Source organism: Euleptes europaea, chromosome 2 (assembly GCF_029931775.1).
Source record: "Euleptes europaea isolate rEulEur1 chromosome 2, rEulEur1.hap1, whole genome shotgun sequence".
NCBI classification, from domain to species: domain Eukaryota; kingdom Metazoa; phylum Chordata; class Lepidosauria; order Squamata; family Sphaerodactylidae; genus Euleptes; species Euleptes europaea.
This window is the reverse complement of record NC_079313.1, coordinates 27,253,405-27,266,973: the sequence shown is the minus strand read 5'-3', so window position 1 is coordinate 27,266,973 and position 13,569 is coordinate 27,253,405. Positions and strand designations below refer to the sequence as shown.

General features: G+C 42.0%; 1 protein-coding gene across 1 annotated transcript; it reads left to right on the top strand.

Moving 5' to 3' along the window:
- The first annotated feature begins 4,331 nt into the window (after positions 1 to 4,331).
- Positions 4,332 to 11,541, top strand: ARPC5 (actin related protein 2/3 complex subunit 5). The gene is made up of 4 exons (XM_056845071.1): positions 4,332 to 4,480; positions 7,945 to 8,026; positions 9,448 to 9,624; positions 11,479 to 11,541. Exons 1-4 carry the CDS (start codon positions 4,338 to 4,340, stop codon positions 11,539 to 11,541), a joined length of 465 nt encoding a protein of 154 aa, XP_056701049.1. The 5' UTR covers positions 4,332 to 4,337.
- The last annotated feature ends 2,028 nt before the right edge of the window (positions 11,542 to 13,569 follow it).

Below are 13,569 nucleotides of genomic sequence, written 5' to 3'. Positions count from 1 at the left end.
TCCAGTTATGCCCTTCTATATGCTTGACAATTCTATCTTTAAATTTAAATTTAAACAATTTAAATCTTTAATTCTATCTCTGTGTAAAGATGCAGCAGAATTTCAGAATATTCTGATTGATGCCGTTTACACTATCATGACAAGAGGTTATCAAATCTCCACTCTCCATCTGCTTAACTCACACAGACCCTGCCTAACTCGCAAAGATAGATTCAGCGTACTTTTGTTATTAAAAGGAACTTGTGGAATATATCACACAAGTTGATAAAATGCAGATGGGGTCATGTGCTGACAGACTATGCACACGGTCAGCACGAAAGGCAGCATATTAATATTTTAATTAATAAATTTGTTAAACACCTAAAAGCAGGACCTGAAAAAACTTGTCAGTCTTAGGGTGCTGTTAGTGTAGCATCATCTATCTTCTAGGTCAAAATTAAAGGATGCTTTTGGGGGTAATTCTGGGGGTGAAATCTACAGCTTCCACAGAGTATGCATACATGCATACATGTAGAATACGATGAGTCCACAAGGTGTTTTGGTTCACTCGCTGTAAAAATTGTCTAGCGCGCTGTTTGAGTCAGGGGCTTACAAAAGCCGGTGGTTTATGAATGCTTTACGTGCCATTATACCTGCAAACTGTCAGCCTTTGGTAAATGGTTCATAAAGTACAATGCGCCAATAAAAATTAAGAACACGACAGCGATATTACAGCGGATACATGGATATTGTTTAAAAGTTGTGTCATGTTAATTTAAAAAGAATACATATCAATTAAAATGTTTCACGATTTGGATAAGAAATAAACATTTAGACACAAATTCAAAAGAAGATTTTTAACTTTTATTTTACTAAACTTTGACGAAGCTGCGTAGAATTTGACAACCTCTCTCATTTGTAAGGGTATTTCCTAACCTGAAGTTTTTTGGAATAACCTGAGATTGTCTCAAGCATGGACCGGGACAGCTTAGAGCGCTGTTTACCGTGTGTGTTTGTGTGTGTTTGTGTATGTGGTATCAACCCCTCTTCCACCCTCCTTTTTTGCAAAGCCGCTTCACCCACCCAAGCTTTAAAAAGCCTTTATAAGGGAGAGCAAAGCCCGTTTCTCCCTGCAGCACAACTCCCTGCAGCAGTTCACAGCTCCCCTGCCTTTGTCTTACAAATTCTGTCTCTGTCTCTCTTTCTCTCTCACTCTCTGTGTGTCTGTAAAAGTTCCTTTCCTCCCCTCCCCCTCAGAAAAACCTGCCGTTCTTCTCTACCTGTTCAGGAACGGAATGAGTGGGGCTAGGAATCAGCTCCGTTCTGCATTAAAAAAACACCATTTGCAGCTTCCCCCACCCTCTGCCTATCTCTTCAGTTTTGTTTTGTTTTTTGCAAGGAGGGGCTGTAGATTTTGAGCCGTCTTGGCTATAAAGTGGGAAAGAAAGAAAAAACCAGGGGCTTTGGGGCTGCAGGGTTTGTTTGAGGGGGGAAGGGAGGGCGTTTTCTCTGTCCACTGCAGACTTATTGTGCAAAAATCTGCTTTTCTCAAAAGTTCCTGCAAGGAACTTGCGTTTGGAGGGGTTGGGGGAGGGTCTGCTGTATAAGCACTCCTGTGCCGCAGGAGCCAGAGGATGAGACTACACCTCTTGATTACCACCTCATAATCAAAGGTGGAATAGGAATCTCTCCTGCCTGCTTGCCTCCAGATCCCCTCACTGTAGCTGTGTTAGGCACCCAGCCCCCTCCTCCTCCCCCTCCCTTGGTGGAAAAAAAAATGTCTGTGTTACTTTGTGAGCACTTTTGCAAAGAACTGTTAAGTTCCGTTTCTCTGGCCCCCCCTCTCTGTCTCTCTCTCTCCTGTCTGGATGTCCCTTGTGCCTTGTGACGGTGCATCCATTTAGTGCCTTCCCCCACTCCCCCTCCCCAATGAAGGTGAGGGCAGATCACATGTGTTTTTCCAAACACACCCCTGCTTCCTGAGGGCTCCTCCCTCCCTCTCTCTTTCCCCCTCCCAAGAGGCGTTTCCTCCATTGTATAGATCTCAACAGCCCGGTTACTTTCTTTCATTTGATAGAGTGCAAAGACGGTAAGATCTTGTTTTAAAAAAACACACCCAAGCCCCCACTCCTTACAGGAGTTTTATGAAACCTTCGCTTCTCTCTCTCTCTCTCTGTCAGAACTTGTGAGCCGTGAAAAACAGGAAGCGTTGCCAGAGATAAACAGCTCTTTTCAGCCGGGGGAGGTCTGGAAGCTTTCTTTCTGCGGCGGGGGTGGGGTGGATTTACAAAAAAAAGGGAGGGGAAGAAGGATTGCCACATAGGCAGCCACACACACACACACACAAGTATGCCCTGTCTCTCATGCAGTCTGTAAAACATGCTCTGCATAGCCGCTGATAAGGGCATTAGCCGGCAGAGAGAGGTTTTTGGCTTTTTGCAGGGGCTAGAAAGAGGCATCTCCCACACACACACACGTTGCCCTGCCCCCTCACGGTCACACCAATGCACACACATACACACAAATCTGCATTTTTTGACAGCTGATTGATATGAGGTACTTGTTAAAGCTACTCTAGTCCTATTGCATTGCTTATTAGGTGTCTCATGCTGTTCAATTACATTGTTTTACACTGTGTAACCTGATTTGAATGGGATGTACTAAAATGAGTTACAATAATGCCCATTGGGAACCATGGGAAATGCCTGAGGGCTGACTGGATATAATGGGATCGAGGAATGCCAACTGACTTGCATTGGCTCCATTGAAATACATTACAGCTCACAACAATTGCAAATAAACGCCAGAATATAATCTGATAATCCTGCTCTGGGGACTGGTATGACAGCCCCTGGAGTGGAGTGACTTCCCTGGGTCTAAATAAACTGCTTGGGGACTGTATTGACAGCCCCTGGGACCAGCCCCTGGTCGCTAAACCCGTTCTGCGTGTTCAGTGCAACATTTACATACTGTAATGTATTTCAATGAAACCCATGCAAATCAGTTGGCATTCCTAGCTCCCATTATATCCAATGGGGCTTCAGGCACCTCCTTTTGTTCCCAGTGGGCATCCTTGTCATTACTACATCCCAAATGAACATCTCTACTTCCTAGCCAGGTCGAGAAGCAAGCAACCTGTGGCGCGTGCTAAGGCAGCTGAGCTCTTCCTTTGAAGAAGGGTGGGTGGTTAACCATCTTGAACACTGGTTCCCAACCAGGGGTCCATGGACCCCCAGGGGTCCGCGAGAACTAAATTAAGGTCTGCGAAACAAAGTTATAAACCCATAATAAATTAATCTTTTCAATTAAAAGTTTTCTATTATAAAAAAACATATTCAAATATTATTCTAAGTTTAACGTTTAACTAACAGTTACGATTAAAGTTTATTTTCAAATTCTCGGAATTTTTATTTTGAACCTTGGGGTCCCTGCACCGAACAAAAAAGTCCTAGTGATCCCTGGTCAAAAAAAGGTTGGGAACCACTGATCTTGAAGAAACTTCCAGGTAGGGTTGCCAGTTCTAGGTTGGGAAATACCTGGAGATTTTTTGGGGGGCGGGGTTTGGGGAGGGGCTTCAAGGCCACAGAGTCCAATTGCCCAAGCGGCCATTTTTTTCCAGGTGACCTGATCTCTATCGGCTGGAGATCAGTAGCAATAGCGGGAAATCTCCAGCTAAAATACCTGGAGGTTGGCAACCCTAACTCCACGCCCGGGCTACCGACTTCACTCTCTTGGGAGCCATTGTTTTCCTCAAGCCTAACAGGCCATGCGCTCGTTGGCAGCCTTACATTTCCGCCCTCGCTAAATATGGAAGGCCAAGCTCACAGCCCGTTCTTAACGCCCATCCTGTTTCTACAGAGCTGCGTAAGGATCACGTGTTTCCGCAAGACTAACCAATCCCATCCAGTGTTAACGCCCCCACCCACACACCCCCCACACCCCCAGTAATGTTGCGTATGCACATGCGCACCAGCTACCTCATGGGCGGGGGCAGGAGTCGAAATACCAAGGGCTACCTTACGTAAAGGAACAGGAAAACTGCTTTTTGACTTACTCGGTGGGCTGATGTTAAAATTAGTTTCTATTGTACGAAGCGGTGGAAAAGCGCGTGACGCGCACTTTGTTCAACGCGCGCAAGGAGAAATTGAGCGACGGTTGGTTGCGCGCGCAGAAAAAGCGGGGGACGATCCCCCCCATACCCACACGCGGTCTCGTTCTCCTGCGCATGTGCAGCGGCGACGCCGAGAACCCTCCGCCCCCCGCTTCCGCTTCCTTCCGTGAGGCCGGAGCGGGCGTTGGCGGCCGTTTCCTCGCCGTGACAGGCAGAAGAAGCGTCCGCGCTGAAGGGAGGCGAGGCGATGGCGAAGCACACGGTGTCCTCCGCGCGCTTCCGCCGGGTGGACGTGGACGAGTACGACGAGAACAAGTTCGTGGACGAAGAGGACGGCGGCGACGGCCAGGTCGGGCCTGATGAGGGCGAGGTGGACTCGTGCCTGAGGCAATATCCTTCCGCCGCCGGGTTTCCTCCAGAGGGGGGAGGGGCGCTTCCCCCGGCAGCGGCTTGTGCTTTTCAGGGGCTGGGTAGGCTCCCTTCCCCCCCCCCCAGTCCCTCTCACAGACATCTGTCCTGGTGCCCCCCGATGAGGAATCGCTCGCCTTTCTCTTCGTGGGCCGGCCCTACTCCGCTTGTCGCTTCCCCTCCCTCGAGCACCAGCCGGAGCGGAGCATCATCCCTGAGGCCCGTGATCACCTCCTCCCAGTAGGGATGATGATAAAGCGTAACCCCTGTTCTGTTGTTCATTGCACGTCCTTTCCTTTCATCCCTTAGAAGCTCCTTGATCAATTGATCTTGAGCAGCATATATCTAGTGTTGGAGGGATGTAAGGATGGAAACAAATCTGGCCACTGACAATGTAGCCTTGGGGTCCCTGTCGCTTAGTAAAAAAAGGCATTATGTCAGTCACGGAGGCATTGGATTTGTTTACATGTCCCGTCCAGGTGCTTGATTTGCACTCTGTAGTTCGCCTTGAGTCTCAGCGAGAAAGGCAGACTATAAATAAGGAACTTCAATCAACCGCTTCCTCCGCCCTCCTACCTTTCTTCTTTATCCCTTAGAAGCTCCTTGATCAATTGATCTTGAGCAGCATATATCTAGTGTTGGAGGGATATAAGGACTGAAACAAATCTTGCCGCTGACAATGTAGCCTTGGGGTCCCTGTCGCTTAGTAAAAAAGGCATTATGTCAGTCACAGACCCTCCTACCTTTCAAGGTTGTTGTAAGGTGTTACACACTGTATTTTGAACATTGGTTCTTGTAGGCTATCCGGGCTGTGTGACCGTGGTCTTGGTATTTTCTTTCCTGACGTTTCGCCAGCAGCTGTGGCAGGCATCTTCAGAGGAGTAACGCTGAAGGACAGTGTATTTTGAACCCTCTCCTATAACACATAATTCCCAGTGGGTAGCCGTGTTAGTCTGTCTGCAGTAGTAGAAAAGGGCAAGAGTCCAGTAGCACCTTAAAGACTAACAAAAATATTTTCTGGTAGGGGATGAGCTTTCGTGAGCCACAGCTTGTTCTGAAGAAGTGAGCTGTGGCTCACGAAAGCTCATACCCTACCAGAAAATATTTTTGTTAGTCTTTAAGGTGCTACTGGACTCTTGCCCTTTTCTACTATAACATACATAGATGCTTGTTTTTGTTATATTCAATTGCTGTTTCTCCTCCCTCACAACCTTGTTTGAGATCGCAGTCTTTACATCCTGATCGTATGTTTAGCTGTTGGCTGTCATCACACACCCATTTGCTGTCAAGTCAATATGCATAAAATTAGACTTATTAGCATTATTGCTGCTGGTAACAAAAGGAGCATGGTCACTGCTCCAAGAGCAGGATGCATGACTGCAAGATGCTTCATAATCTGGTACATTCTGATAAGGATAATGGTAATTCTTTGCAGGTGGGAGTTGGGGTTTGATGCTTTGTAAACCAGTACTGAGCTGAGATTTGGACTATTCCAGGCCCTTATCATTACTTTAGCTCATATGATCCCTGCTTACATTTTGTTCTTCCAAAGGATCACTGAGAAACCATTGTAAGCTGCAGAGAGGGAGGTTCCTGAGGACAGCCATTCACTAGGTTCTGTAATAAGCATTGTGAGTGTGGGAAGCTGCTGTTTGTCTCAGCACTCTGTCTACTGGACTATGGTTGTTTTATTATTAGTTCTAACGACGGTGTTGAGAATATAAAAACGGTCTGTGATCCTTATTCTTCTGTTAGGAAACCTCTAATATGAAAAGGTTTCAGGGTTGCTACCAGTTGTTGCTAATGACCTGTGCATCTGGCTTCAGCCAGTAATCTTGTAAGCACTATGCAGTAGTTGAATTTTAATAATCTCAAAAATCAGTTACACCATGATACTCTTTTATAATTCATTTAGTGGTGAAAAATAACATGAATAGGCTTAAAAGCTGCGTGTAAATGGAAAAGATAAAGCTGCCATTGTTTTTGTTTCCATTAAAGAACTTATCTTGTAACAAACTTCAGCAGGATCTGAAGAGGAAACATTTTAAAATGCTTTATACATATTGTAATGTTAATAACTATATCTGAACTCCTATGATGGCAGCTTTGCACATCAGTATTTATGTCTGTCTCAGTGTTGACTTGCTTGCACAGATGTAGAGCAAGCATTTGAAACTGGATGTAATGAAACGAGAGAAAAAGCCATCAGACTTCCTCCTGTCAGACCACAGCTGTAGAGGAAGTACATGAATTCTGCAAGGGCTTTCCTTTTATGGAAACAGCTGAATCTAGTTAGTGATTGATGACCCATTCTGTATGTAATTAATGTTACGTTGCAATTGTGGGCGCTTGTTTGGAAGAAAGGCCTATTTAACACAATGGGGCTTGTTTCTAAGTGATCATAGTAATTCATAGATATGGGCTTTTAGTTCAAAAAGTCTTTGTGGAGGAAAAGCCTAGGTTTCATTATGCATTTTCAAAGGGTTTTTGGACAGAATCTGAACAAAAATAGGGAAGGGGAAATTCTCATTCCTAAAACAATTGTAAGTCAATTGAGATATTCCTCCACTGTTAATAGGATATCTGAATTTTCTGTATCTCTAGCATGGTATTGGGTTTCTTTGCTTATCAGTGTTTATTAGGATTAGCTCTTTCTAGACAGGTAACTCTTAATTGCTCATAATTTTTGATGAATGGACTTGGATAACATGGGGAGAGACAGTGTGGTGTAGTGGGCGACCTGAGTTCAATCCCCACTTCTACCATGGAAGCTCACTGGGTGATCTTGGGCCTGTCACAAACTCTCAGTCTGACCCCTACCTCACAGGGTTGCTGTTGTGAGAGAATAGGTGAGAGAATGAAGTTCTAAGCTGCTTTGATTCCCAACTGGGATGAAAAGTGGGAGATGAATAAATGTACAAACACATGCAAACATAAGCATGCAAATAACATATATTTGTAAGACAGAAATCTCTATACGTTTAAACAAATAGACATACAACATGACTGGCTCCAGTTCTTCTCTGTAAATGGGTTTTTAATTCAGGGATATTGGAAGGTGTGTTTGTCAGTTGCTACAATTTAGCTTCTACTCTAGTGCCTCCACATCCAAGTACCATGCTATTTGTTCCTTTGTGAACCTCACTGAGTCATCAGTCCACCTCATTGCTTTTAGTAATAAGTTTAGTTCAGCTTTGCCTTTTGTGCCCACTAAGAGTACTGTTCTACCCCTGCATAGCATAGTGGGTAAGAGTGGCAAAAAGATGTGAGCCAGGAAGCCCCAGTTCAAATTTCGCTGCAGCCTGTAGTTTCACTAAGAGGACTTAGGCGAGCTACTGCTCCCAGGAGATAATAATATTGACTTATGTTGTCATTGTAAGGATTGAAATGCAGTATGTAAATAAGTAATTCCAATGGCTGTCAAGACTTTGTTTTCCTTGACCGTTTTTTTTAACAGGGAACATGATGGCTGCTTTGCAGGCAGCTTTGAAAAATCCTCCAATCAACACCAAGAGTCAGGCAGTAAAGGTGAGGTATCTGGAGAAATAGGCTGTGACTATATAATCGTACATTGAAACCTGTTCTGGCTTTTACTACTGTGCTTGAACTGGGAATGTAGACACTTATTGATTATTAAAAGCAAGAAGTTTTTTTTAAAATACAATTTTAATCATGTTCACAAACTAATTCTATTATAAAGCTAGGAAATGTGGAATTATAGTATATATGCAGTTCTACTCAGAGAGCAGTTTTGTGAGCATTTGATTTCTAAAAATGGAATAATGAGGTTTTATGATCTTCAGTGACATTAAACCATATGTTTGCTTTATTGTTGGTTTAAAACATGCTTTTTCCTAACTGCTAGTAGAGATGTGAAGGCCTGGGAAAAAACAATGGGTGGGAGGATTTTCCCCCAAGGACTTTTTTAAAATTAGTTTTTCCAATGGACAAATTGGCAGTTGGGGGGGGCTTAAATTTTCATTTTTGGGATGAGTGGAAATGCATTTTGAGACAAGGTTTTACTCAGAACATGTATTATGAATATTTTTGTGCTAGACAATTATAATTCCTCTGTATACAGCAGACTTGTGTTTGAATATGTCTTTTACAGGGCTAATTTAATCCACAATGTATTGTGTATGTTGATATTATACTGTTGAGCCATTATAAAGTTAACCTCATTAGCAAAATATGCTTCCTCCTTCATTTTATCTTTTCAACAACCTTATGATGTTGGTCAGATTGAGAGAATAACTGGGCCAGCATCACCTAGTGAGTTTTACTGCAGAATTAGGATTTGGATCTGGGCTGCCAGATCCTAGTCTGGTACTCTGTACAATATTCGCTCTCTTTTAGAGGGTTGTCTTAATGTTTGAAGTTGCTTTTGGAACAAACAAGTAATAAATTGTCAAAGAATATATCCATTGCAATCTGTTGTTTTTAAATAATGCATGAAATAAAAAGCTTGCGGCAGCAAGTAAAGTTTTTAACATTTTTTTAATCCTATTCATTCTGAACTTGTTGCACAGATTTTGTTGCACAGAAGCTGGAATTTGGCCCTGCAAACAGGAAAAAAATTGCCATCTGGTTTCTTGTTCACCAAGCATTAAACCTTTTAAAAATCTTAAGTGTTTGAAATACTGCCACCTGCAAGTGGACTAATTCTCTTTTAACTTTCATATCTAACAGAAGTATTGGAAAAGGTCTTCGTGGATTTGAAATTAGAACCAGCCTGGTTTTGCTCTGGAGATAGGTGCATGTATGATTAGTCACTTGATGCTTATTAAATTTCCACAAGTACCTTTTAACCTTGTAAAGGTAAAACAGTCCAATCCAGAGTGCACGTTCTTTCAGAAAAATGTCTGACTTACTCCTGAATCTAAATCTCCAGCTTTTTTAAAGGTTTTGTGGTTACTTCCCTGTTTGTGACACTCTTCATATGTCCTTAGGATCGTGCAGAAAGCATTGTTCTGAAGGTTCTCATCTCTTTCAAAGCCAATGACATTGAAAAGGCTGTACAGTCTTTGGACAAGAATGGGGTTGATCTTTTAATGAAATATATCTACAAGGGCTTTGAGAGCCCATCTGATAACAGCAGCGCTGTCTTACTGCAGTGGCATGAAAAGGTATGTTAGCAAGGCACAGCACCTTTAGCCTGATAATTGCTTAAATTGCTACTGCTTGTCCATGTTTTTCTCTTCTCTGTATTTAATGCATGTGTAGGTGGAGAGAAAGAAGAAAGGGAGCCACATGTATGCAAAAGCTATAACATTGCCGTGTATTTTAACTTTAAACCATTGGCACAGTAGGCCTGGGAGTTTGTTTTTAGGTTTTTGCATAAATATGTAAACATGCATTTTTTCAGCATTATAGCTAACTTACCAGTTTACAGCCTTGAGAAGGGTAACATAAGAATCAATGGCTTTATACCCAGAATAAATTTTAGAACAAATGGAACAGAGTTTGAAACAAATATTCTTTGGAATGAGACTCACATAATTATATCTACAAACCCCTGAATCTCTCAGATCTGACCTGTGGTGAGGCGCTCTTATCTTTTCTAAAAAAGGCTTGGTAAGAATTTTAGAAATTGCATTTTATTTTTAAATGCAGGCTAGGTAGAAGGGATATCATGTGTGCTTTTTATTTATAATCTCATATTAGTGTTTTCTGTGTAGTATATAAGAGCAGTAGACTTGTGATTCTTATTTATTTCATCTGTTCAAGGTGATTTTAGGGTGATTTTAAAGTTCTGAAAAGACAACATTGAGTGATTATTGGCTAGGATTCTGGGTTTTCACCAAGACCTGGAATAAATAAACTTCTGGCCTCCTCAGTCAGAATACTGGTACCTGTACAGAAGGATAATTGAAGAGACTGATCATTTTTCATATAGCCTTGTGGTTAATGTATTGCTTTAAAGCAGTCAAAGAGACTTTTGGTTTTCATGTGCCTACTTTAAGTCACACACATACATGGTGGGAGTAACTGAGTAATAATGCGACTAAAAGAGCTGCACAGAAGAATGAAAAGGGCTGTCACGCTTTAGCGTAAAAGAGACACCATGTGATTGTAGAATATGAGAGAAGAAAATAAAACTATGGATGAATGGGAAAAGTTACTCCTCGAAAGAACTAGATGACAGCCAATGGAATGAGCAAGTGCAAACTTTATAGTTAGCAAGGAAGCACAATAAAACTCACTATGCTTTGACTTAGGTTTGGACTAGTTCCCCATATACTGTATTGCTAATTCCCTCTGTGTAGCAAATTTGGTCAGCATCCAAAGGGTAACCCAGAACCTCTCTCCCTTATGTGCTGATTTTTCATTTGCACGGAGTTTTACATGAGGGAGAACAAATGTTTGTCTCTCCCACTTACAGCTATTTTATCACACCAGAATCCTACCACCTCATTCTTTTACATGTGTAGACCATGTCATAGTGGCTGCCCATTCTACTATCAGGGCTTTTAGAAAAGGAAGGGGAAGATAAGAGTGGTTATACCATGCGTCTTTTTGTTGTAAGTACGAAGTTAGTATATTCATTTAAGGCAGATTCATTCATGCCTGTTCTATCATTTTCTTAAGTCTGCAACATCAGGTGATGACACAAGTGGGAATGAGCCCCCACAGATCTAATACTTCAGATGTAAGTGTCACAATGCTGCATATGTCATGCAATAAGTTTCAGAGGACTCAGAGCACGCAGTCAGCTGGCAATCATCAGATGCTGATTAACTTAAAAATAAAAGATGGAGGTACATGCACATTTAAACACCTTCTGCTGCCTTTCCTTAGAAACAAAACCTCATTGTACACACCTGATAGAAAAATGCTGCTTACTTTTCATGAGACACATTAGAAGTCCACAGGTATAGTCATTACAATGGTCATATTGTTTGGAACAATAAATTATGCTGATACTAATACTGATATTCTGTGATTGCTTTAATTTCTTGTTTCTTGTCCTTGGTTTGTAGGCTCTTGCTGCTGGAGGTGTAGGCTCCATTGTCCGTGTCTTAACTGCAAGGAAAACGGTTTAAGTACTTCTGCCATATGTGTGGGAAACACTGGTACAAAGACCAAAACAACCAAATGCCATCACTGCCCTGTGGGTAGCATCTGTGTCTCTCTCTCAGCTTGCCTTCTTGCTTCTCATATCGATAGTGTAATATGCATATCAGATTTTTTTGTGTTAAATATTGCATAATTATAGAGGTGCACTTTTATTTGTAAAAAGAGGATCTGGTACTCTCAAAGCATTTCATTGACTCATGTACAGTGTTTGCATAGGATGATTTGCATTTTCAGAGAATCATGACAGGATACTACTGCCTCCCCCCTTTTTTGCCAAGCCTGAAGAGGATTGAGGTCCATGTCTATATTGTTTAGCAGGTCAGGCAGCATTCCCTTACTAATAATGGAAACTGGACTTTGTGTTTCCTATCAAATTCTGATTGTACAGCCTCAAGCAAGGGTCTGCCAAAAGGTCAGGTTATCCCTCAGTGGGTGAATGTAGTTCAGAAGGATCTCTCAGTGTTTCTTTGCAGTCCCTTCCATGATGAATCAATAAGAGATGTCCTTCTTTCTGTGATGAGCCATCAAAAGAGGGAAATGAAGAATTTTTTTCTGGAACTCATTATAGTGGTTGCCTCTTGATGGTCTAATATGTGCACGTTTAATGTTTTAGCACAGAACTACCTGTTATACTTGATTTGGGACTGTGTCAAAAATAGCATCCCTGTATCAGGTTTTCCTTTCTGTTATAATGCATAGGATCTCTTACTCCTGTATCTTGATGTCATTATACTATGTGTTTCCCAGCCCCCACTCTTCATTGGGTACAGGTGGTGTGGAAACGTATGATATGGTGACAGCAGGATAAAGAACAAGTGACCCTAGGAGGTGGGTGGGGAGATTTGATAAGAGTGCTGGTTCCTAATAGGGCCATGTTCCTTGTTGTATTATAGGAGAAAGTATTGAATAAGATAAGTGCTTATAAATTAAAAAGTGTGACTTTCCAGCAGACCTTGTGCATTCCAGACCTGGAAACAGCTTGAATATGAATTACTTAGGAGCAAAGCTGACCGGTATGTTTCATTTATACTTAATGCCAGTTCATATCTAAAAACTGGTAAGGAATTCTGAAACCTTTGTGCATTTTTTATACCTGCTTTTTTGTAAAATGAGAAAATCAAAAAAATAAATGGTCACTGTTAAATATATTTTTTTCAGATGATAGTTTTGTTGTCCTGTTGGTCTGTTGTTTATACAATGATGTGGTAAATACTAATGGAGCATTTAAGCTTAGAGAATCACATTCTTGGAGGGAGTAAGGTTAAAGTGATCCCAAAAGAGGCTCAAACGTGGATGCACAACAAACAAAAACAAACATTACAAAATAATACACGTTGTGTGTTTTTTTACAAATTTAACAAACAACATCAAAAACAAACATAACATATCACACAGGTAAAGGTAAAGGTCCCCTGTGCAAGCACCGGGTCATTCCTGACCCATGGGGTGACGTCACATCCCGATGTTTACTAGGCAGACTTTGTTTACGAGGTGGTTTGCCAGTGACTTCCCCAGTCATCTTCCCTTTACCCCCAGCAAGCTGGGTACTCATTTCAGCAACCCCGGAAGGATGAACGGCTGAGTCAACCTTGAGCCGACTACCTGAAGTCGACTTCTGTCGTGAGCAGAGCTTGGACTGCAGTATGCAGCTTACCACTCTGCGCCACAGGGCTGTATATCACACAGACATAACCCCAAAACAATTCTAACATTATGGCATACCACAATTTACGTTACTAATAGAAACATATTTTCTTAATTCTGTATTAATTACCTACTGCCCCAATCTATTAATCATATCATATTTGTGCTTTGTTCTTACTTTACCACTAAACCTTACCACTATAACCTATCTATCCCTTTTGCGACTACTATCAACTATATTCCAATAGGTTATAGAGAACTTAACATTACAGTCTTTATCTGTGCAACAATTCAGTGTGATTCTTACTACCTTTTCCCCAACTCATCTAGGCCGAGGTCCAAACGGTTGT